Genomic DNA, 22,962 nt, shown 5'->3' with positions numbered 1-22,962 from the left:
CAGCTTACCTAAACATATTTTATTTCTTTCTTTTGCATTCCTTGGAGCGCGAAATACAGTTTTTTTTTAGCTTTTTGTAATATCAACATTACGTGAGACTTATTGCTAGCGTGACTGTAGGTGCCAAATCGGATGATATCATAAATCAACAGGCGATTTCATACGTTTCTTTACAAGCTAGATTCTTATCTTTTCTCTTCTTTTGGAAAAATTGAAAAATACCCAGTAGTTTTTACCTGCGTCCTGCCATTTCTCCTCTAGTCTCTTCCCTCTGTCACTGACTAGTTTCATTCATCGCGGACCACCAGACCCACCCCACCTCAGACAGAATTAGTTGGAGCCAGAGACGTTTACTGACATGCAAGGGACACCACATTTATTTTGACTGACTGTTACAGCATGTTACGAAAACTCACACATCACACACATGACACATGCCCCTGGAAAAGGGAAACATCTCAAACATGTAGGGCAGGGGGTCCCTGAGGACCAGGATTGAAAAGGGCAGATGAAGGGCACACCCTCTTCCTTCCTCCAAATGCCTATTCCTCATTACCCACACTGTGTGTGTGTGTGTGTGTGTGCGTTTGTGTGTGTGTGTGTCCATCCAGGCTCCCTCTATGGATGTGAAGAACATGTGGGTGTCTGAGATCCGGAAAGTTCTAACAGGCCAGCTAGAGGCATGCAGAGGTATAGTACAACCCTACTCTATTCACACGCACACACACATACACACACACACAAACACATACTAATCCGTTTTCAAACAGCTCTCTGTCATATTTCCCCAGAAGCGAGCCAGCTGCACCAAAAGATTTCAGAGAACATCTACCACGCCCCCATGAGGTAAAGCCAGGAGCTGCAACTTTTCCACTTTCTAGTCAATACATAATGTCTTATCGATGTTGTGAATGCACCACCGTTTCATTGGCTGAGACCAAAGACCTGAGACTAAAGACTAACTCCCCTCCAATCAGGAACATGCGTAAGATGGCCCTGAGGCAATCCGATTCTTCCAGCCCCGAAACGGGCTTCAGGAAGAGCAACCCCAGCCCCAACATGAGACAGAAACGAGGTGAGAGTTCATGACCTTGCCAGAGGTCGAGACCCTACCACTCCTACAGGAACAAGGCCCTTGACCTGACGGAACATGAATCCCAGACAAACCGAACCTGTGTCTGTTCGCTGAGGGACATTGAGCTGGTGGCATCGTAGCTGATCAGTTCTGTGTGGCGACAGCAGGATGGCAAAGCGGGCATGACACCACAGTTTGGCTGGACTGGTCAGGATTCATGACAGGGTTGGTCTGTCCCTGAGATGGAGTGTGTGTGTGTGTGTGCCATGTTGTCGGAGGAGTCTGCATTTGTATTGGAGTGTGTGTGTGTGTGTGTGTGTGTGTGTGCTACAAGAAGGTGAAAGGTCAGATTTTCACAAAGCAGAAAGCTAAGCGAATACGATGTGTGTCCGAGACACCCGTCCTCCAAAATACCCCCCCCCCCCTCACCTTGGCTGCATTCATCATCCGCAAGACGCCTCTACCACCTCCTCTTCTTCGTCTTCATTCCTTACCTCTCCTCTTCCTCCTGATCTTTGCCTTGCTCCCCTCCTCCCCTTCCTCCTCCCTCTTCTCCCTCTCCTCCTCTTATTTGACTCACTTCCTCCCCCCTGTCCTCCTCCTCTTCCTACACCTCCTCCTCCTTTACTGACCTGCTCTCCCTCTCCCTCCCAGCCGACGCCTCAGCCCCTCAGTCGACCGCTAACGCTAGGAAACGCTTCACCTTGCAAGGCCTCTCCAACCGGAGGTCCCTCCCCTCAGGTAACGTCACGACGACGCCACGGCAGCGCCGCGACAACGACCATTAGAACGCGCCACGTCATCCCCACCGGCACGGGTGTTGCCCCCCCACCGCCGCGACGTCATCCTCACCCTGTGTCGTCCCCGTCAGCCAAAGCCGCTGATGTCCCTCAGTCCCCCCTGCCCCTGTCATCCTGCCCCCCCCCATCATCATCCTACACCCCCCATCATCCCTACACCCTGTCATCCACCCCCCATGATCCTGCTTCCTCATCATCCTGCCCCCCCCCCCATCACCCTGCCCCCCTCCATCATCCACCCCCCTGTCCCCTACTTCCCGTCTGTCCCCATTCGTCCGTCCCACGTTGCCAGCTGACAAACCAGCCCCACCACGCCCCTCCCCCCCCAGCCCGCCCACTCACCAGCCGTCTGTCCGCCCGCCTGTCTCTCTCTCTCTCTCGCTCTCTCTGACCCCTGACCCCCCTCCCCGCCCCCCTATGCTTCTCACCTCAGAGCCCGTGATCAAAGAGACGGAAGTGCCCCGCCGCTTCTCTCTAGCCTCCTCTATCGCCTCCTCCTCTGCGGCCAGACGCACCAAAGGTACCCGGAGAGTCGCCCCGCTCGCTTCTGCTCTACGCCTCTCTCTGCGTTGCCTACGCTCTCTCTCTCTCTCTCTCTCTCTCCCTCTCCTCCTGTCCGATCTCTCTCTTGTTCTCTCTCTCTCTCTGACTCTTACTCGGTCTCTCTTTCTTCCTCTCTCTGTATATCTCTCGCTCTTGTTTCTCCGCTTGTCTCTCCCTGAGACACACACACACTCTCACATACCAAAAAAAGCACATACATCAACTCTCGCTTTATCTACAATTCATCCCTCCACGTCAACACAACCATTGCGTTTTATTATATCAACCATAAGTGGTAAATGCCAAGCGAAAAGAGAGGAGGATGCAGTGGTAGAGAGAGACTGAGAGAGACTGAGAGAGAGAGACCGAGAGACAGGGAGAGCGAGTTAGAGAGAGCCCGAGAGTGAATATAGTCCATAGTAGGTGACTGACCTCTTCCTGTTCTGACAGTAAATACCTAGGTCCATAAGACCCACCCTGAAATCTCCACCCACCCTCATTGAAACAATCTTGAGAACAATCGCAGGCTGTCCTAAAAACAACCGAAAACGGAGACGCAACAGCTTCGTCTCGCGCGTGTCGAGCCGAGTGCTTCGACACCCCGAAAGCACGTCACCCAACCGCCTCCACCTTCCTCCGACAAGAACACACGCCCACACGTCCGCAGCCAAGGTTCCGTGTCCTCTCCTAACCTCCCTCCTCCTCCTGTTCTCCCCCCCTGCTCTCCTCCTCCTGCTGAACCCCCCCCCCCTCCCCCCCCCCCTCCCCCCCCCCGACGGCAGGTCCACTCGCAGCTAGTGTCAAAACCAAGAGGCACGAGATCAAGAGCGATCCCACTCCGTTTGGTTACGAAGGTACAACACAAGTCGCTCCTCCAGCCCCCCACGAATGGCTCTTAGCATGCAGGGCCCGGGTGGGGCTGGACAACTGTGATGTGCTTTCAGGAGGTGTTTAGAGTCTTGCTCTGTGTGTGTGTGGGTGGGTGGGCGGGAATTCGATTTGTTTGCGTGTGTAATTGTATGACTATACATGTGGCATGCATGTGTGCTTGCTCGTGTGCATTCGTGGTAACGACTCGTTTGTTCAGAGGTGTGCGCACGTGTGTCTTGTGTGTGTGCGTCGCTTGTTTTGTCACGCATGCTAGGTATGTATAAATAGAAAATCCGTCCGAGCATGGGGATTTCTGGGGGCTTGCATTGTCTGGTGCGGACATGAACTTGTCTTTGTTGAATGGTATTGATTGTCTGATGGTAACCTCAGTAACCTGATGGTTACTGAGGTTACAACTTCATCCTCAGTAACCTGATGGTTACTGAGGATGAAGTTGTTTTTGATGATGATGATGCTGACAATGATGAAGGTTCGCCTGTCTAGATGACCAGCATGATGTGGAGGTGGTGCGTTGCTGTCGTTAGTGTGTCGTGAGAGCACGGTGTGTCTTGTCCGGTTTCGGGTCTCTGAGGAACAACAGAGTGATTGTAAAGAGCTGGTTTTCTCCCAGACACGCTGCGCGGTGCGCTCCCGGTGGCGGGGAAGGGTAAAGGCAGCACAGTCGCTGGCCCTACGGTGCCCAGGTCCACATCCCAGCCGGTTAACCAGAAAGGTGTGAAGGGTGTCCCTTTTTGTTGTTGTTTCGATTCCGTAAAAACGTTTTGTTTTTTAAAGCTTGATGGCGTGGGTCATTGATTTGGTGGTTATTTTACTTTCGTGTTTTGAGTTTGGGGGTATTTGTCATATTTGATATCGGTTGGGATATCAGTTCTTTGTGTGTTTTGTGTTATTTACTGTAGGCAGTTGCTTTTTGTGCAGAAAAGTATTTGTTCTACAAAATGTCGAGAATTTCCTTTGAATTGAAAAAGGTCATCCCTGTTTGTTCTTGCGTAGTTTGGACAAACTAATTAGGTCATTATTTCCCTCTTCTTCCACAAGATTTTATTTTATTTTTTTATTGACCTAAAGGAGACATAATACAGGATGTGAGCGTGTTGAACTGAAAGCTGACACCCTGGCTTGTGGTTACAGGCTGGACACAGCGTCGGCTGCCGTCCATGGACACGGAGGACTTCGAGACCATCCCATCGAGCGCAGAAGAACTCTCCAACTCCTCCGACGGAGAGGAGGACAATAAGAATGTATGTTGGATGATCACATTCCTTTATTTTCCCTCACTCCACCAACGTTGTTTTTAGTCAACCACAAAGAGGAAGGAATACTCCCAGATTAATCATGTACAGCTGCAGTCAGCAAGCCCGTCCATTACTGCCCTGTTTTACACCCAAAGATGAATTGCATTCATCCTCTTTTTTCTCTCTCTCTCTCTCTCTCTCTCTCTCTCTCTCTCTCTCTCTCTCTCTCTCTCTCTCTGTGTATCTCTCTATGTCTCTCTCTTTCCCTCCTTTTGCTACAGGGCGACAGTAATCGTTTTCGAGTCCAGCTGACGTACGAGTCTAGGACGGCACAAGACCTGTCTCTGGAGTCTGGAGACCTGGTTCAGTTCCTGGAGGAGGCGGAGAACGGCCACTGGTGAGACAGGAAGTAGCCTCCCTATTGGCCGGGCCCAGTGGTCTTGAGGGATCCATGAGGGTGCCATGTCATGCAAGCAGGTCCTACTCAGATATGGCACCCGACAGAAACAAGCTGCTCTTGAAGAACGCTTCAAATAATGATCCTCTCATTCATATTTCCTCCTCAGAAACCATCTTGTATCATCTGGCTCTAACATCTCACACAAACTCCTTTCTCTTAAGAGGACACTTTTGCAGTACTGCTCCAGAACTTCAGTTTGTGTGTGTTTCTGAGTGTGTGTGTGTGTGTGTGGATCTTCATGTGTGTTTGTGTGCATGTGTCTGTACGTGTGTATGTATCTATCCACCCGTCTGAGAAGTTGCCCTTACCACCTACAAAAGGGTCTCTAGTATGTCCCTAGTCAAAGCAACGTAAAACACATTCACATACAGATACAACAGCATTTTAAGACACACACACACACACACACAGTCGCTCCCCTAAAGCCCGTTCTTCTTTCATGTTCTAGGCTAGTCAAGAACCTTATAACAGAGAAGACAGGGCTGGTTCCACCCAGCGTTCTGCAGGCAGCAGCAGATGGAGGTCATTTGTTCTGTCCCACTGGTATTCTCCCAGACTAACCCCCTCCCACTACAGAACCCACCAGGCCAGGCCAAAAACACTCTCTCACACCCTGGCCTCCCCGCAGCTTCACCTGGGCCCAGCAGGCTGGGTGGGGTGCTTGGGGGGGATGATGGAATGAAGGGAGGGGATGGGTGGATGGAGAGAGGGGGCGGGGTGGTGGATTGGATTAGGCTTTGGCTGTCAGGGGGAGTAAGCAGCGGAGCATGAGGTCATCCAGCGCATGCTTGCCGTTTCCTTGCCTCCCTCTCCTCCCTCCCTCGCTCGTCTTTCTGGAGCCTGATGAGCGCTGGCTGGCCCGTTCTCCTGGAACACTGTCCTCCGCAAAACAAGTAGTCGGATCTCGTTCCGTTGGTTTTCGTTTGCTCTCTGTCTCTCTCGCTCTCTTTCCCACTCTTTCTGTCTGCATATCTCTCTTTCTCTTCCTCTCTCTCTCTTTTCTTTACTACTTCCACTTTGAATAAGAATCCCAACTTGCCTTAATGGAGGACAGAGTTCCATGCTTGAGTCGTTTGGCAGATTCCTCTCAGAAGCTTACCTCACGTGCCCCAACATTTAAAAAAACATTTTTTTAAGTTCTCCCTTTTCGTTATTCACGGTTTGCAGTCCTCACAAGGTCAAACGGAAGCACCCCCGCTCCGATATTGATCTCGATCAATATTTGGTTTCACCTTTTGTAAACACTGCCTAGACATGCCTCCCTCCCTCTCTAAACACACTGACGTTTTTGATCCCTGTTCTGCCTGTCCCCTTCACGCCTGTTGCTTGGCATTACAGTGCAGCTCAATACAAAGCTGTTGGGTAGGACTGTGTATCTTTGTCTAATTTTCTCCTCCCTCCTCTCTTCCTCTCTCAGATATCTTCAGTGACCTGTGTACAGCGGCGCTTTCTGACTCGGATGATAATGACACCAGCACGTGGGGAGACGTGTCTCAGGACAGCAGATAGACATGGCCGTCAGTTGTAGTTTTTTCGACCAACTTTCTGGAACATGCCGGAACCAGTGTTGCACAATAAACTACATGTCTCAGAGGTGGGGGGGGGGGGAAACTACAAAACCGTCCTAGAAAACTCCCACAAATGCCATGTCTGTAGTGACCTGTTGTGCAGAGATGACTATGGAAATGCAATTTCTGAGTTGGGGGGGGGAGCAAAGTGTGCTCAGAGAACTACAAATCCCACGTCTTAGTAGTGAAGTAGTTGGTGCCCTCTGTTGCTGCTATGCTACCCCGAAACAAAGAGAAAACACCACGCTGTTCCTGCTACCCTGCTTCAGCTGCTGTTGTCGGGTTGAAACTGACATAACTGCAACCTTTTCCAGCCGAAATCAACATTGTTTTCATCCTGAAGTGTTCTGTTCCTCCCGGCCTCTTGGATGTTGACCTTCTGCCTCTCCCTCCTCTGCCTTCAGAGAGACCATGCAGTGCCTTGGCCTCACATTGTTATTCACAGCAACTATTTCATCTGGGCGTGGGAGCACGGAGAGAAGGGGAGAGGGTGGGCGGGGGCTACGTTCATGCAACGTTACATAGCAATGTTAAAGAAACCCATCCGGAAAAAAAACGAATTGAAACGAGTGAGTTAAGACCACTTTCTGTCTCTTACTATGTATTTCTATCCAACGATGTGTGAATGTTAGACATGCCCAACACACAGACACACACACACACACACAGACACACACACCTTCACTCCGAAGAGGTGGTGAAGGACAGGACAGGATGAGAAAGAATCGCCGTGGAAACCGGACCTTCCAACATGAGCTTTTTCATCTCATCCAGAGAACTGTGCTGTATCCATGACACTTGAATGGAGACAAGCCTGATTGTGTGGAAACTCCTGTTAGGGTTTTACCAACTCTTTCTCCTACTGACTGCTCATATCTTCGGGTGTTTTATAAAGAACTAAGGGATTTCTGTCGTCATAGGAATCAACCTTATTCTACGGGGCAACGGTATTTTAAATAAGATCTTGTGCTCCTCTGATGTATTTGCATTTTTGTCTAATGTAAAACATTGCGTCGTTCAATATCGTTGCATCAGTTTCTAACTACCATGTACAGGCATATCCCTCTTTCAAGTCCGTGTAAAAGTATTCATGTCACTTTCTTCTCTTTGTACTGTGCCTGTGTTTTCAGTGCACTACGATTATCTTTACTCTTTACCTTGGTTGGTTATACTTAATAAGTGGTGGGTTTACATGCAATAGCCCCTTATGGTTCCTGAATTATAAGCCTTGAACATATACTGTATGGTTTATTCATCCACTACCTTATATCTTATCAAAGATATTTAATTGAAAAAATATATATATTCACACATATTTCACTTGTACTGTAAATCCTTCTATCATTTCCAATGTTACTTTCCCAATATGTAAATGCAATGTTATTATATTTGACTCCACACTGTAAATAAGAGTTAACCATGCCTGTCAGTCCATCACTTTTCTAAATGAATATCAGTGTTTTCAGTCCTCTGATTGACATGTACAGTATGAATGAGGTATGGTATGAGAACATACCTGTTTGTGAATAGGGATACAGGCCTTGCACAATACAGGCCTTGAATTGATAGTGCAAATATGCTTATTTATTAACGTTGCAAAGAAAGAGGTTCACTTCACAATCTTGTTGCATCTCATGCAGTCTCTCCAGAAAAAAACTATCACCAAGCCGTATAAATGAAGAAATACAAATCGGTAAATGCTCAGAATCATGCTACTGAAGTGATGTATGTATATTATTATAATACTTTATGTACATTTTTACATTTAGATATGATCAAATACATGCATCTTGAAAAGCCTGGACTAAGTCTGATCTTGTCTTTTGTTAGTCACTATATTTATTTCAGGTGTGGCAGTATGAACTCATTCGTCAATTTTTTTCTGGAAAGCTCATTCTCTTTAGGAAAATAATTTGCCCAAGGGTTTCTCCATGCATTTTTAAACTAAACAAACCATATACAATGCATAGAAAATACAAATAAAAAACACAACAAAAGACGACATGAAATCAGAGCAGTCTGATTTTGTCACAGCCTCCTTTGTCTTAAACTCACAACAAGGATTCACTAAGAATTTGGTAAACAGACTTTGCATCCACCCTTCGTTATCAGAGGCAGAAATTGCCACCGATCTTCGATCGGTTTGCTTCAATCAATGTCTCGCCTCCGAAATTCTGGGAAATAAAACTTAACTGATTCTGGATCGGTAGACTACGGCAACTCCTTCAAAGAGCATTGTAGTTTGAATCAATGAGCCAATCAGCGTACTCAAAGCTCAGCTTCCGGGGGATTCCCCCTGCTTGCGGCCAATGAGCGCTCGGCTGCGTTGTTTGCACCGCTTTTTGAATTCAGATTGAGGCGCAGGATGTCTACGGGAGCACAGATCGCTGCAATGGATCTAACAGCTGTCAAACGATTAAATTAAGTAGATTAGAGACATCCAAGCACATGTTGCGAATATTTAAGTATTTATTAAACCTTGATAGTAGGTGGGAACTGTTTGATTGTTGGCTATAGTGGAAAAATCTGGATTTTGTTAGGCTGATCGATCAAAACTGAGGATCGCGTTTGTGTCGCAAGTTCACTAGCTGGCCATCTTGAGTTTGCTGAACTGGTCGACCAGCCAGTTTACCTGCGAGGTGATAGCTTGCTAGCTTGCTATTCAGCCTCCAACTGCTAGCTTGAGTTCTTCATTCAAACGTTTGGCATTGGTAAGTTCTTCGACATTTGACCTTATACGTTATTGTAGTTGTTTTGAACATAAAGCTAGCTTATGTTAGCCAGAACTCGGTAACAACATGGACTGTTGCCACCACTACCCACCTTGCCAGCAAAGCTACAGTCAGTGGTTGGTAGAGGTTGGTTAGTTGTACGTTTGTCACTTTTTAGGTCGTTTAATTATGGACATTTCACACTCAAAAACTGATGTTGCTGCCTTATGTCCAAAACACCAACAAAAATCAATACCTTCTTTCTCTGAATTGGTTTACATCACTCTGAAGTTCAGTTGACTCCTGACCATTTTTGGAAAAACATTTGCATGTCAGATTCTATTTGTGTTACCTTTCTGTACAGGACTGTGCTGCCAGTGTGGCCTGTCAGGGCATCATGGCTGACAGCAGTATCATTACCTTGGGGACTGCTCGCAGTTTGCTGGTGGACGTGTCTGTCTGCGACTCCAGGATGGTAGACCACACGTTCCTGGACATGGCTTGTGATGACATGGAAGGTTTGTTCGGAGTCTGGACAAGTGCACAGTGACACACACAGAGACACATTCATGTCTACACACACACACACACACACACACCATCTCTTACGTGAACGCTTTGTTTGATCCATTTTTGCCTGGCTGCTGAGAATCTCTTTGTCACTCCCAGCCTGTGCTTCTCTCTCTCTCCCCTGTGTTGTCTCTCCCATAGACATGCTGCCGCGAGTGGAGACCAGAGTGGTGCTGGTGGGAGATGCAGGCAAAAATGAAGCACTCGTCAAAGCACTACAGGTACTGGGGTCTGTACAAAGACCGTGTTGGCCGTTTTGACTCCTAGTGTGGGCAGTCGATGACTTCATTAAATTCCTTTCTGTCTGTTGAGATCTCCTGTTGACCAGTAGGTCAACAAGAATGGCAGTTGATCAGTAATGGCAGTTGTGGCCTGGTGTCCTCAATGAGTCATGGATGGTTGACTGGGAGTTGTCACCGGGCTGTGTGTCGAAAACCAAGTCACGATTTCACAGTCAGCTTGGCTTGGGGGCGCACAGATGCGTCCATTTGACGAGTGTGTGCCCTCATCCCTCTCGACCTCCTGCTTTACCCGTTTGTTTCATTCTCTCTCTCTATCCAGCTGTGTAAATCCTGTGTTTCCACAGTCAGAGCAGTTCTGTCTGTGCCAGAGCTAGCCGCCAGAGCTAGCCGCCAGGCTAACGTTCACCCAATGGCTTCATCCCGCAGGCCATCAAAGTGATGGAGGTTCCCGTGGTTAAGCTAAAGGGCGGAGAACCAGGCCTCAATGCCGGAGAGAAACTCATGATTAAGTCTATAGTCAATATGGTACAGTATATAAGTGTATATACGCCTGTCTGTGTCCGGAGATCGGGGAGTGTCGCATGCATGGCTTCTATCGTTTCCCACACAGGCGTTGTTTATGCTGCATGGCCAATCATAAAAGGGGATGCACTGGATTTGGTGGGTGATTTTTTTTCAAATTGCGGTTCATCTCTGGTTAATTCATTGTCTCGGTTTTTCCCGTATTAACACTTGGGTGGGTTTCCCAGACAGATTTGTAGACGTTGAGCTTTGATTTAGATTTATTTTTCCCTCCTGAAGTGTGTGTTTCTTAGTTACATTCATGTGTGAGTGGAACATTGTTTTGACTTTTAATTGACATGAATTGGTTTGGCGAGAATGGTAGACTAAACTTTACGGGGGAAGGAATGCAGCAAGTTGTTCATTTCTGTCAAACATGTAGCGAGTAGACCAGAGACGACCAGATGCATTGATTTTAGGGTCTGGGAAACAACCTTTGTTGGTGTCTTTAACTCAAAATGTAACATCTAACAATACGGCGTACGTGTCTAATCGTACTCTCTTGACTGTGGGTGTGTTTCCAGTAAGGCTTGGTCTTTGTCACGTGGTTGGGTCAGGGATGTGTTGCCTGTTTGAATTCACAGGCGGTGCCTGCCGTGTCACCTGTCAAACTGTTAGGCTGTGTCGTCTTTCTCATTTAATTCCTTTCTAGAGTCTGTTAAAATACAATCTAAACCAAACTAAACCTCTCCCAGAGCTCTGGGTATTTTGTCTTGTGGTATTGAGCAATTGCATCATGGTTGTGTGTGTGTGTTGGTCTTTGAATGCGCAAGATGCTTTTCTCCTGACTCGAATACCTACGTGTCATTCTGATCCTTCCTGTGTGTGTACCATGATGCACCTGCCAATCCTAACCTCCAACGGCAACATTCTCGTTGTATGACAAACGCCAGAGTACTCTAACTTCAACCCACGCTCACAAAATATCCCACGTCAAGGCACAGACTGTTATATTCAGTCTTGAACGCGAGGGAAATAGCTGGCAGATAGCTATGCGAGCGAGAGAGCGCGTGTGTCAGTGTCTCTCACTCACGGCGGCCCCTCGCTCTCTCTCTCTGTCTCAGGACATCAACAAAACCTGCTTGAAGACGGACAACGTCCGGGAGTTCGGGGACGGCGAGAATGCCGAGTTTGAGACGGTGTTTGTGCTCAAGGACTTCGACACGCCCGACTACAGCTACCTGTACAAGAACGACAACCGCATCGTGGGTCCCCCTGTGGTGCTGTACTGTGCTGGGAGGGAGGAGGTGAGGAGGGGACGGGATTCAAGGGGGGAGGAGATCATTTAGCTGTTAGTCTGGCTTATAAAACCCGGAAAGAGACACCGTGTTTTTGTGCGTGTCTTACTGTGTGTGTGTGTGTGTGTGTGTGTTTCTACAGCCTCTCCCGTTCTCCTCACGGCCTCTCTACTCCACCACCATGCTGAACCTCTCCCTGTGTTTCACCGGCTTCAGGAACAAGGAGGAAGTGGTACGCGCCGCTCACACACACACACACACACACACACACACACACACACACACACACACACCCTACTCATTACTTCTCCCCACTCATCACTAAGGGATGAGTGATGATCAGAGATTAGTCATACCTCTAATCTTTGATTTTGACTTAAGTTAGAGAACATATCGTTATATTAGGACGTTCCAGTTATCATGGATGAGTGCCTCCCAATGCTGGTTTTGATAGGGAGAGTGTGTGTGTGTGTGTGTGTGTCCCATGCAGAAAAACCTGGTGAACCTGGTGCACCACATGGGCGGTACAATCCGGAAGGACTTCAGCACCAAGGTGTCCCACCTCATCGCCTACTCCACGCACGGAGAGAAGTACAAGGTCCGCCCACTCCCCCCTACCCCTCCTCCCCTCCCTCTGTGTCTCTGACACCCTCTGCCCTTCTGTCCAGGAGAGACTCCTAACCTCCCCCCCCCCCCCTCTCCCTCCGTCTCCCCTCTCAGCTGGCCGTGTGCATGGGGACCCCCATCCTCACCCCCGCCTGGATCCACAAGGCCTGGGAGCGCAGGGATGAGGTGTAAGTCACCTCGCCTCCCCGCCCCGGACACCGGTCCAAGCCCCTCTGGCTGACTGTTATTGCACAGAGAATGGGAATAGCGTAGACCACTGTAATGCTGGTATATATGCATGTCGAGTTGGCCGAGCTCTGTGTCGAACCTCGCTGCCGAGAGTCGTACACGAGCGAGGAAAGGGCTCCCACGGGTGACCGACGACAGCTTCTCCGTTCCTTCCAGAACCTTCCATGCCGGCGACGAGGCGTTCCGCACCGAGTTCAAGGTGCCGCCCTTCCAGGACTGCGTGCTGAGTTTCCTGGGCTTCTCCGAGGAGGACAAAACCAACATGGAGGAGAGGACCCTCAAACACGGTGGGGGGTCCCGAACGCGCCTACGCAGACACCGAGGCTATTGGTGGTCCTTCATGGTTTGGGGGGGTCTGACTTTTTGCGTCTGTTGCGTCTGTCAGGTGGTCTCCATCTGGAGGTGGGAGATGAGAAGTGCACACATATGGTTGTCGAGGAGAACTCCGTGAAAGAGCTGCCCTTCGCGCCAGCCAAGAAGCTCTACGTGGTCAAACAGGAGGTGAACCTCTCCCTGTGTCTCTGTTCTCCCTCTCTCTTTCTCTCTCTACACTAGACAAGCAGTTTGTCTGTCAGCTACAATGACAAAGGCCGCACTGGTTCATGTCACTAGTATGAACACTGTGTGTCTCTGTGTGTTCTAGTGGTTCTGGGGCAGCATCCAGATGGATGCCAGGGCAGGGGAGTCCATGTACTCCTATGAGAGGGTGAGTCTGACATGTTTTCTGGAGGCAAACGGTGCCCTTCCACAACAACACAACATCTCCCCCGCTCTAGTTCGGGAAATAATAACATTTAAAAACCTGCCTTCCTGTCCTCTTTTTCGCCAACCCCCCCCAAAATTCTTCCAAAATCTATCCCATCCCTCTTTTCTCCCCTGCCACCCCATAACCCTTCCTCCCCCCTCCGAAACTCCTGTTTCTTCCCCCCTCCCCCACCCAGACGGACAGCCCCACGATGAAAAAGGCTGTGTCGCTGCTCTCCCTCAACACCCCCAACAGCAACCGCAAGAGACGGCGCCTCAGGGACACCCTGGCCCAGCTCACCAAGGAGACGGACATCTCGCCCTTCCCCCCCCGCAAGCGTCCCTCGGCCGAGCACTCCATGTCCATGGGCTCCCTGCTGGACTTCTCCAACACCCCGGACACGTGCAAGGCCCTGGCAGGTCAGGAAACACCCCCCCCTCACCCGTAGCAACGCCCCGTAGTTCCAACGTTTTTTTGTTTGTGCGTTGCTGATCGATGGAACTTTCCGGAAGGAGGTGAGACGCGTTCGCTCTCCAGGCCGGGGGGAAAGTGGCTTGGCCTTTGACCTCGAAAGTGTATGGCCTGTGGGGGGGGGGGGGGGGTTAAGAGACCTGACCCCTGGTTGTGTGTTTCAGAAGCCAGTGTAGGAAGCGGCAGGCGTAGGAGAGGTGGAGGAATGGAGGAGAGGAGGAGCAGGCGAACGAGGGAGAGGAGGAGTAGGACAGACAGGCAGGGCGACTGCTCCTTCCAACGCACTAGCACCCCCCAGCCAGCCTCGGCCCTCCCCAGCCCCCAACAGCACACGCCGTTCAGGGAGTCCTCCCTCAGAGAACCAGGCCCCGGTCTCCAGACCTCCAGCCCCTGTCCCGACCAGCCTCACCCAGAGACCCTGTCCCCCAGTCCCCACCAGTCACTCACAGAGAGCACTCCTATTTTCAGTCTCCAGCAGTACCACCCTCTGTGTCCAAGCCCCTGCCAGGCCCACACTAGACAGGCTGACCCCAGAGAGAGCCCTTTCAGCTCCAAGCAGCTCCCTCAGCCAGCAGACACGGAAGCCACCTCCAGGACGGTGGACTCCATTTCCCAGGAGGCAGTGCGTCTCAGGGAAAGTCTGAACAAATCAGGTCCACCAGATTAGCTTAACTAGCACACAGTCACAGCTTCCCAGACAATACTTCAGTGCTTGAATCTCATTCTGTGGCAGACAACCCACATATTACCCATTTTACACTGTTAATGAAAACCAAACTGAGGTGGAATGGGCTTCTCTCCATCTCCCGGGTGTTTATTCTAGAGAGTTCCAGGCCGTCGAAGAGCTCCACCCCGGCCCCGGGCAAGCAGTCGGCCAGGTGGCACGTCTCCAAGGAGCTGTACCAGACAGAGAGCAACTACGTGGGCATCCTCTCCACCGTGCTGCAGGTGTGTGTGTGTGTCAGCGTGTGTGTGTGTGTGTGTCAGAGTGAGTTTGTGTGTGTGCCAGCCTCTGACTATCCCTCTCTCTGTGCAGCTGTTTAAGATCCCCCTGGAGAAGGAGGGCCAGGTGGGCGGGCCCATCCTGGCCCCGGAGGAAATGAAGACCATATTTGGCAGCATCCCCGAAATCTACGACGTCCACACCAGGATCAAGGTGGGCGGGCCTTTCTCCTTGACCGCCAAAACAACAACAACAAAAAATAGATCATCTGAGCCAATCGCCTCTGTCCTGTTCAGTCACACTCCACAGCTGTGTGTAGTTTACGCTCCCTGTTAGAGTACATATCTTCTGTGTTTCTGGTCATGGACGTTGGGTTAAAAGTCCCTCAAGTCCATCAGACTAAAGGTGTGGGAAGAGCTCTCTACCATATCTTTAAGGTGTGTGTGGGTGTGTGTCGTAGGCTGACCTGGAGGAGCTGGTGATGGACTGGTCTGAGGACAAGAGCGTAGGAGACATCATCCTCAAATACGTGAGTAGCAGCTAGCATTAGCATTAGTCCCCTCTGAGGTAAACGCTGGATGAAATACGAGTGTGATAGCTTTCGATGATGCTCCTTCATGCCGGCTCACAGTTCTGTATAAATGGTACGAACACAGAATGGGGGATGGGGGAAGGGGGGGTCATTGTTGTAGCGGCATTAAGCCGACAATGGAGGTAGTCACGGAGACAAACTGACATCTGTGTAAACTGTGGAGCCGGTATGTTGGGCCTGCACACTAACACTCAAGCCTGTTATTCCAGAACGCAATCTGAAATCACTCACAAGGCGCCATGATGCCGGCTTTGTTTGGTTCCGTGTAAACAAGCAGAGCCGGTATGACCAGGGGTCTTCTGTTAAGGCGATGTTGGGGGTGCCTGGGTGAAAGGGGCTGGTGTTTACTGTGTTCCGTCTCCCAGTCTAAAGACCTGGTCAAGGCCTACCCGCCGTTCGTCAACTTCTTTGAGATGAGCAAGGAGACCATCGTCCGCTGTGAGAAACAGAAGCCTCGCTTCCACGCCTTCCTCAAGGTAGGCTCAGCTACCCTGTGTGTGTGTGTGTCTGCCAGTGCCCAAACCCAGTCAGTTTAAGCATGCGTGGGTGTTTTTTTCTTGTTTCTCACTGTTTGTGTGATCAACCAGATCAACCAGTCCAAGCCTGAGTGTGGTCGTCAGACCCTGGTGGAGCTGCTCATCCGTCCTGTACAGAGACTACCCAGTGTAGCGCTGCTGCTCAACGGTAACACGCACACTGTACAGAGACTGGCCACTGCTGACATTACCTTATTAGCTCAACTATTCATACAAGGCCGGCAATTCTTCCCCTCCCTCTTCTCTCCCTCCTCGCCCATGCGCCCCTCTCCCCCCCCGCAGACATCAAGAAGCACACGTCCGATGACAACCCTGACAAGGTCACCCTGGAGAGGGCCATCGAGTCCCTCAGGGAGGTGATGACGTGAGTCCCCCCCCCCCCCCCCCTTGCCGGCCCTCCCTCTCCCTGCACCTTCCCCTGACTCACCGGGACCCGGGGGTTTGGAACCGTACACTCGGGACCGGGTTCTTAACCTTAGACCAGTCCCTCTCCCTCGTCTCAGCTTTTGTTCTGAAGACCTTTGAATGTGTCTCTCTCTCTCTCCCTTCTCCCCTCCCTCCCTCCCTCCAGCCACATCAACGAGGACAAGAGGAAGACGGAAGGGCAGAAACAGATCTTTGATGTCGTTTACGAGGTGGACGGCTGCCCGGTAAGTGTGGTGCCTGGTTCGTAAAACCCGATTTATATGGAATAGGCCTCAGGTGTGGAATGCCAGTTCTGTAGGTTTCATTCATGCTATGTGCCACTCCCTGTCTCTCCTCCCCCTGTCTCTGTCTGTCTCTCCCCTTGTCTGTCTCACCCCTTTCTCTCTCTCGCCCTCTCCCCCCCACCTCTGTCCAGGCCAACCTGCTGTCCTCCCATCGTAGTCTGGTCCACCGCGTTGAGACCATCGCCCTGGGAGACAAGCCGTGCGACCGTGGCGAAAACGTCACCCTCTTCCTCTTCAACGACTGTCTGGAGGTAACCTTCCTCCTTCTGTCTACTGGACATACCTAGCACTTCCTGTTTCTCTTAGCTGTCCCTCATTCATATTTTTATTAATATAAAAAAGGATATACACTGTATATATGCACTTATTATTTATTTATGCATTTATACACACACACAAAAAATGGTAGCCTCATGTCCTGTGGAAGATAAATGTGTGTGTGTGTGTGTGTGCGCCTCCTAGATTGCCAGGAAGCGTCACAAGGTGATCAGTACGTTCCGGAGCCCCCTGGGCCAGACCAGACCCCCGGCCCACCTCAAACACATCACCCTCATGCCCCTGTCCCAGATCAGGAGGGTGCTGGACCTGCAGGACACCGAGGGTGAGACACTCACACACACACACACTCTCTTCTCCCTACACAGTACCCGCACGGCTTTCACACTTCCTAGGCAGTACACAAACACACGTGTGCATATGACCACACGCACACATGTAGCCTGGCCACGTGCCACTACTTGTACTTACTGACATACGGACAACCCCCCCCCCCCCGCCCCTCCCCCCAGATTGCCAGAATGCCTTTGCCCTGGTGGTGCACCCCCCCACGGAGCAGGAGAACCTGCTGTTCAGCTTCCAGCTGAGCGGGGAGGACACCGTCAAGACCGCCTGGCTCAAGATGCTCTGCAGACACATCGCCAACACCATCTGCAAGGCTGACGCGGTGAGGACCATCTCTCTCTCTCTCTCTCTCTCTCTCTCTCTCTCTCTCTCTCTCTCTCTCTCTCTCTCTCTCTCTCTCTCTCTCTCTCTCTCTCTCTCTCTCTCTCTCTCTCTCTCTCTCTCTCTCTCTCTCTCTCTCTCTCTCTCTCTCTCTCTCTCTCTCTGTGTGCGTTCCCCATCCCCCTCCGTTCTTTACCCGGACCGGCCTTTCCTCTGGTCCATCGTTCATTCTGATACACCCAGAGTCCCCCTCACTCCCAGCCTCTCCTCTGGGCTCTCTCAGGGGGGTGAGGTCACTGGCTGGCTGGGTGTTCATGGGGCTCGTTCTGTGTACAGGAGGACCTGATCCAGAACACAGAGCCTGACTCGGTGCAGGTCAGCACCAAGGACATGGACAGCACCCTGAGCAAGGCCTCCCGGGCCATCAAGAAGACCTCCAAGAAGGTGAGCGGCCGAATACGCCCTGACGCGGAGAAGATGCGTGTCTGTTAGGGGTGGGGGGAAAAATCGATTCGAATTTGAATCCTGATTCAGTCTTCTAGCGATTCATTAAAAAAAAATATATATATATATTATAACAATGAGTTCACTAAACTGCAAGAAAAACAATACATTTCAAGGTTTTGATGCAGTGGGATTTTTTTCTTCAACACTTAACTGCCTATCACAGTCAAATAGAAACAAGTAACACTAAGCAGCAAACTGGCATCAAATGTAAGCATCGAAAGTTGATAAAAAATCAAATTGTGAATCAGAAAAATCGTGACTCGATTTTTAATCGAACCGTGACCCCCAAGAATCGAGTCGTGAGGTACCAAAAGATTCCCACCTCTAGTGTCCGTATGCTTCATCCTCCTTCTCCTCCCAGGTGACCAGGGCCTTCTCCTTCACCAAGACCCCCAAGCGTGTGATCCAGCGGGCCTTCATGGCCAGCAGCACCCCAGACGAGAGGAGCCCCCGGCTGGGCTCCCACAACATGGGCCGCATGGGCAGCAGCTCCACCCTGGCGGTAACCTCCTCCTCCTTCTCTCAATCCATCTCCCCCCCCCCCACCTCTCTCTTTCCCCAACTTGCTCTCGTCTCTTCGTCTGTTTGTGAACGGCTCGCTTCCTTTCTCTCCTGTTATTTGTATTTATTATGATCGCTGATGTCGGATAATTACTTGAGGCGATTTCTGCACGATGTGCGAAGAGGTTCGCGGCTGCCGAATTCTCTCTACTTTCTCTGGTTTGCTCGCTCTCTCTCGCGCTCTCTGTCTCCTCTCTCTCTCTCCCTCAACTCTCTGTGTTCTGTAGATGTCAGTTCCTAACCCCTGTGTCTGCCCTCCCCCCCCCTCACCTCAGATGGCTCGCTCCTCCTCCACCTTCAACCTGAGCGACAGCGACGCCTCCCTGAGCGCCGGCGCCTCGGTGCAGCGCTCCAACTCCCTCGACCAACCCCCCCGGCCGCGCGCCTCCGTCCGCATACGCACCACGCCCTGCAGCCCGGCCCCCGCTGGCCCCCCGGCCCCAGGCCCTGTCACCGGGCTCCACCCTCGGTCCGCCCCGCCCCCATCCTCCCCCGAACCCATCTCCAGCCACCCCAGAGTCAGGTTCCACCCCGGGGACAAGTATAGGGACGCGCTGGTCCCCTGCGATCCCCGCAAGGGAGGCCCGCGGAGCCCTCGCAAGGAGACCCTGCTCTAGGGCCCTCCTCCCTCCCCCCCTACTAGTCCTCCAGCACCACCTTCTGAAGTGAGCATGACTATAGTGAGGTGTTCAGGGGCAACATCACAAATCTTACCCCCTTAAGCCCTTATGGAGATCGAAGGTGGATTGGATAGGGCAAAGCAATATGGTTTTCCCACAGTGCTCCCATCTGTTACATGACGACATCTCCATATGGGCATGGTCATAGTATGGCCGTAAGGGTGTTTGGGACGGAGGCTTAATCAACAGGTTTCTACTAACTCACCTGGGGGTGTAAATCACCTGGGATGATGTTTTTTTTTGGGGGGGGGGGGGCACACACCTATCAATAGACATGGTGGAGGGTCTACGTCTGTCACTAACTTACAGAACTCACCTACTCTCCACATTTGGGATGGTGGAAACACGTCTTCCCGCAGTGGCTCTGTGTGTGTGGGCCACTGCTCACAAGGTGTTTGGGGGGGGGGGGGGGATGATTGGACGTGACGATCGACGTTTTGGAATCCCCTCCTCCTCCGCCTTAGAATTCCCGCTTCTCACACCTGTGTGACCTGTCATTCTCATTGCCCTCGAACGTTTTTTGTTGTTGTTTTTTTTTACATTCAAGACTTGATTTTAATTCCCCTTCTTTCCATTTCCCCCCCCCCCCCCCTTTCTTTATCCCTCTCTCCTCAGGCTGGCCATTCTCCCTCCATGGTCAACCTGTCCTCCATGTTCGAGAGGAAGTACCACACGTTCAGCCGATCGACCACCCACCTCATCTGACTTCTCCCTCACCCCCTGCTCCTCCCACCCTCTCTTCCTCCCCCGCCCGGCCCCCCCTCATCCTCACCCCCGGGGACACAGACAGATACAGAAGCGCAGGCGGGATGAAACACACTACTGTAACTTGGGTTCCGTTCGGACGTTCCCTCTGGTTGATATGCTATGGTACTGCACTGTGTTAGGGTCTAAAGTGTTTGTTTGATTGATACAGGCTGTGTGGATGGCCTGGCTGGTCAAAATGAAGGATGCTCTCGTTTGAACAATGTTACGAACTGACCCTCCGTGCTTTGTTGGCACTTTTACTTTTGGCTTATCGAATTAACTTCACTTATATATATCATTTATTGAGATTTAGTTTCACCGACATATTCTATGTAGATTTTGACGCAGCCAATGAAAGTATTTCTTTGTTTTATGGGAACAAGCCTGTTGGTTTCAGTTGTTAATAGCGTCCAGCTTTTATAAAGCTCTCGAATAGTTTTTACTTTTCATGCAAAGGATCAGGATTAGGGGGGAATTCAAGCAAACTGAAAAATGAGCACATGCTCTCTGCCATGATGTGCATTTGTTTCTTGTTTTAAAAAGCCGATGGTTTTACTCCGTCAAGGTTTTCTGTTTGAGAAGGGAAAGGGTGTCGTCCAAGTAGTCTATATATTTATTCTTCAGAATCATTTTATAAATCTATTAAAAAAAAAGTACGTTTCTCTTATTCTCCCCCCTATTTTTTTTTCTTCTTCTTAGTATTTGTGTTTTTCTCCTTTTGGTTTGTTATACCTTTTCAATGTTCTTATTTGTTTGTTTGTCTTGTACGTATCAAATGCTTTTTCACATGACTGATTTAGTATATTTCTACTGTTTTATTTGGTTATGTCGCTCCGTTATCCATTCTTGTCACCAGCTGAATAAAAAAAAAAAGAAATTCGTATTTTCACCCCATTTATTTGTCTTGAATAGTGACTGTTATTATGTCAAGTCACTGACTGGTTGAAAGTGATTGTATCCATTTGTTAAATTTTAATAAAATTCCCTCTTTATATTACTATGGTTTTAGGTTTTATTACAGGGTTGGTTTTACTTTATTTCAGGGTATCTAACTAGATTCTTAATCTAAAATGACATTCTTTATTAGCTTCTTAAGCTTGATCTTCACTGTAGCAGAGAGTCAAACCATCAACACAACCATTTCTGATCCACTCAGTAAGACACAGCACTGACAACATCAGGACGACTGATGCATTATATGACGCGTCATACAATGCCACTATCTTTCTGGATAAGCCTCAAAGGGCTGATACCAGACCTGGTGTTTCCTTCTCCCAGGCGGAGGAGAAGAGCCAGCCAAATGGGCCACCTTTCTCAACCTCTCCCTACTTCAGAAAGCTCTGGATTATAAATGATTTATCTAAAACAGACATTTAATGGATTTACAAACATCTCTCAAAGACAATATTGTTTGTGGACACTAGAAGGATTATTGGAATTTGTGTGTGACAATGTATGCTTTCCCTTTAACCCTCGTGCTGCCTTCGGGTCACATGACCCAAAGGTTCATAACGAACCATCGTTGTGTTTACCCAATTTTACCCAATACAAAAACAAATTAAAATAATTTTCTTTTAACCATCGCAATGTGGGGGGTCTGAGACAGCCTAGCTGTTAAAAGAAAATGCTTCACTTTGTCTTTGTATGCGGTAAATTTGTCGCAATACGACGGTGGGTCACAATGACTGATGGGTCAGAATGACCCGAAGATAACACAAGGGTTAATGCTGTTTTGATCTAATTTGATGTTTTAATGTAACTTCCTTTCCTGTTATGATAAATCAGTCACTCTTACATTTATTCATTTAGCAGACGCTTTTATCCAAAGCGACTTCCAAGAGAGAGCTTTACAAAGTGCATAGGTCACTGATAAGAACAACAAGATAGCCCCAAAAACATAACAAACTAACACTTGATATCAAAATGATTTTAATCTACAAACCAAACCATTTATTAATGTTGTATTGTTATATTTTGAAGTATAAGCAATACATGGACATTTGAAATAGCTGAACTCGAAAGTTACCAACCACTTCACACCTATACGCCAATCTCAGGATGACGCCCAGGTGGGAGTAACTGACCAATCAAAAAATTCACCTTCAAAAGGATACCCCCTTTTCGCAGAAGCAAACCTGGCTTTTTGTAAGGATTTACCGTAAGTGTTCGCGACACCTCTGACCTATCCTTCTCAATCAGCAACTCACTGGACCACCAGGAACTTTGAGGAAAGATTCCTTTGATCTAACCGTTTGACGACGGCAAACGGAACTCTGACTTCTTCTTCAAACTGATAACAGTAACTGCGATATTGCTAAATTTCTTACTTGTGACATTGGCATGTTGTGATTTAAGTTGTCTGTTTGATTTAGTTACAAATGATTTAATCTAACTTTTGTTAGGATTAGTTACTCTCCACCATTGTTTTCCAGAAGCCTCTCTCTCCCTTCCCCCTCCCACGCGCTCTCAACCTACCATTTTGTATTCCGCTCTCATTATAGTTTAGGACCTACTGTACTGTTCAACTCAGACTAACCCACAACTTCTCTGGTATTTGCTCATAATGATTACATTTTCTTAAATAAATCATTGTGTATAATACTCACGTTATCCCTGACGTTATCTGATCTGCTCTATAGAATTCACTACTTAAGATTAGACTGATTTTATTACGAAGGCTATTGTTCAATAAGGTTTCCTCAGTCCCTTTAACAAATTATAAGTGCCCCCAAGAACTAGATACTTTATTATAAATTAAGAATTGCTAATCTTAACCGTG

The 22,962-nt window shown here is 49.4% G+C and overlaps 2 protein-coding genes across 6 annotated transcripts in view; both read left to right on the top strand.

The window, feature by feature from the left end:
- Nucleotides 1–8,376, top strand: part of mcf2l2 (MCF.2 cell line derived transforming sequence-like 2) — a 43,200-nt gene extending 34,824 nt beyond the window's left edge. Inside the window, exons 24-34 of the mRNA XM_062451002.1 lie at nucleotides 612–690; nucleotides 792–846; nucleotides 978–1,075; nucleotides 1,730–1,816; nucleotides 2,309–2,395; nucleotides 3,201–3,272; nucleotides 3,920–4,021; nucleotides 4,441–4,550; nucleotides 4,826–4,941; nucleotides 5,453–5,547; nucleotides 6,422–8,376. Of these exons, the coding sequence (XP_062306986.1) occupies nucleotides 612–690; nucleotides 792–846; nucleotides 978–1,075; nucleotides 1,730–1,816; nucleotides 2,309–2,395; nucleotides 3,201–3,272; nucleotides 3,920–4,021; nucleotides 4,441–4,550; nucleotides 4,826–4,941; nucleotides 5,453–5,547; nucleotides 6,422–6,513 (993 nt within the window). The 3' untranslated portion in view covers nucleotides 6,514–8,376. The remainder of the gene's footprint in view (nucleotides 1–611; nucleotides 691–791; nucleotides 847–977; nucleotides 1,076–1,729; nucleotides 1,817–2,308; nucleotides 2,396–3,200; nucleotides 3,273–3,919; nucleotides 4,022–4,440; nucleotides 4,551–4,825; nucleotides 4,942–5,452; nucleotides 5,548–6,421) is intronic.
- Nucleotides 8,377–8,919: 543 nt separating this feature from the next.
- Nucleotides 8,920–21,177, top strand: ect2 (epithelial cell transforming 2). 5 transcript variants are annotated; one of them, XM_062450571.1, is made up of 27 exons: nucleotides 8,920–9,283; nucleotides 9,648–9,801; nucleotides 9,995–10,074; nucleotides 10,522–10,620; nucleotides 11,721–11,903; nucleotides 12,037–12,126; nucleotides 12,385–12,492; nucleotides 12,615–12,688; nucleotides 12,906–13,036; nucleotides 13,135–13,250; nucleotides 13,393–13,455; nucleotides 13,691–13,913; nucleotides 14,130–14,618; nucleotides 14,789–14,913; nucleotides 15,002–15,121; nucleotides 15,369–15,437; nucleotides 15,866–15,976; nucleotides 16,088–16,184; nucleotides 16,319–16,400; nucleotides 16,608–16,686; nucleotides 16,878–16,997; nucleotides 17,209–17,347; nucleotides 17,535–17,689; nucleotides 18,025–18,132; nucleotides 18,557–18,697; nucleotides 19,032–19,421; nucleotides 20,052–20,185. In XM_062450571.1, exons 2-26 carry the CDS (start codon nucleotides 9,681–9,683, stop codon nucleotides 19,371–19,373), a joined length of 3,465 nt encoding a protein of 1,154 aa, XP_062306555.1. In that variant the 5' UTR covers nucleotides 8,920–9,283; nucleotides 9,648–9,680; the 3' UTR covers nucleotides 19,374–19,421; nucleotides 20,052–20,185. The 5 variants fall into 5 exon arrangements, with proteins under 5 accessions (XP_062306555.1, XP_062306557.1, XP_062306556.1 ...); XM_062450573.1 differs by lacking the exon at nucleotides 19,032–19,421 and having other exon boundaries at nucleotides 20,052–21,177; XM_062450572.1 differs by lacking the exon at nucleotides 10,522–10,620.
- The last annotated feature ends 1,785 nt before the right edge of the window (nucleotides 21,178–22,962 follow it).

This window comes from Osmerus eperlanus, chromosome 24, assembly GCF_963692335.1.
Source record: "Osmerus eperlanus chromosome 24, fOsmEpe2.1, whole genome shotgun sequence".
NCBI lineage: Eukaryota > Metazoa > Chordata > Actinopteri > Osmeriformes > Osmeridae > Osmerus > Osmerus eperlanus.
The sequence above is the reverse complement of the archived record's forward strand: the minus strand, read 5'-3'. Positions and strand labels throughout refer to the sequence as shown.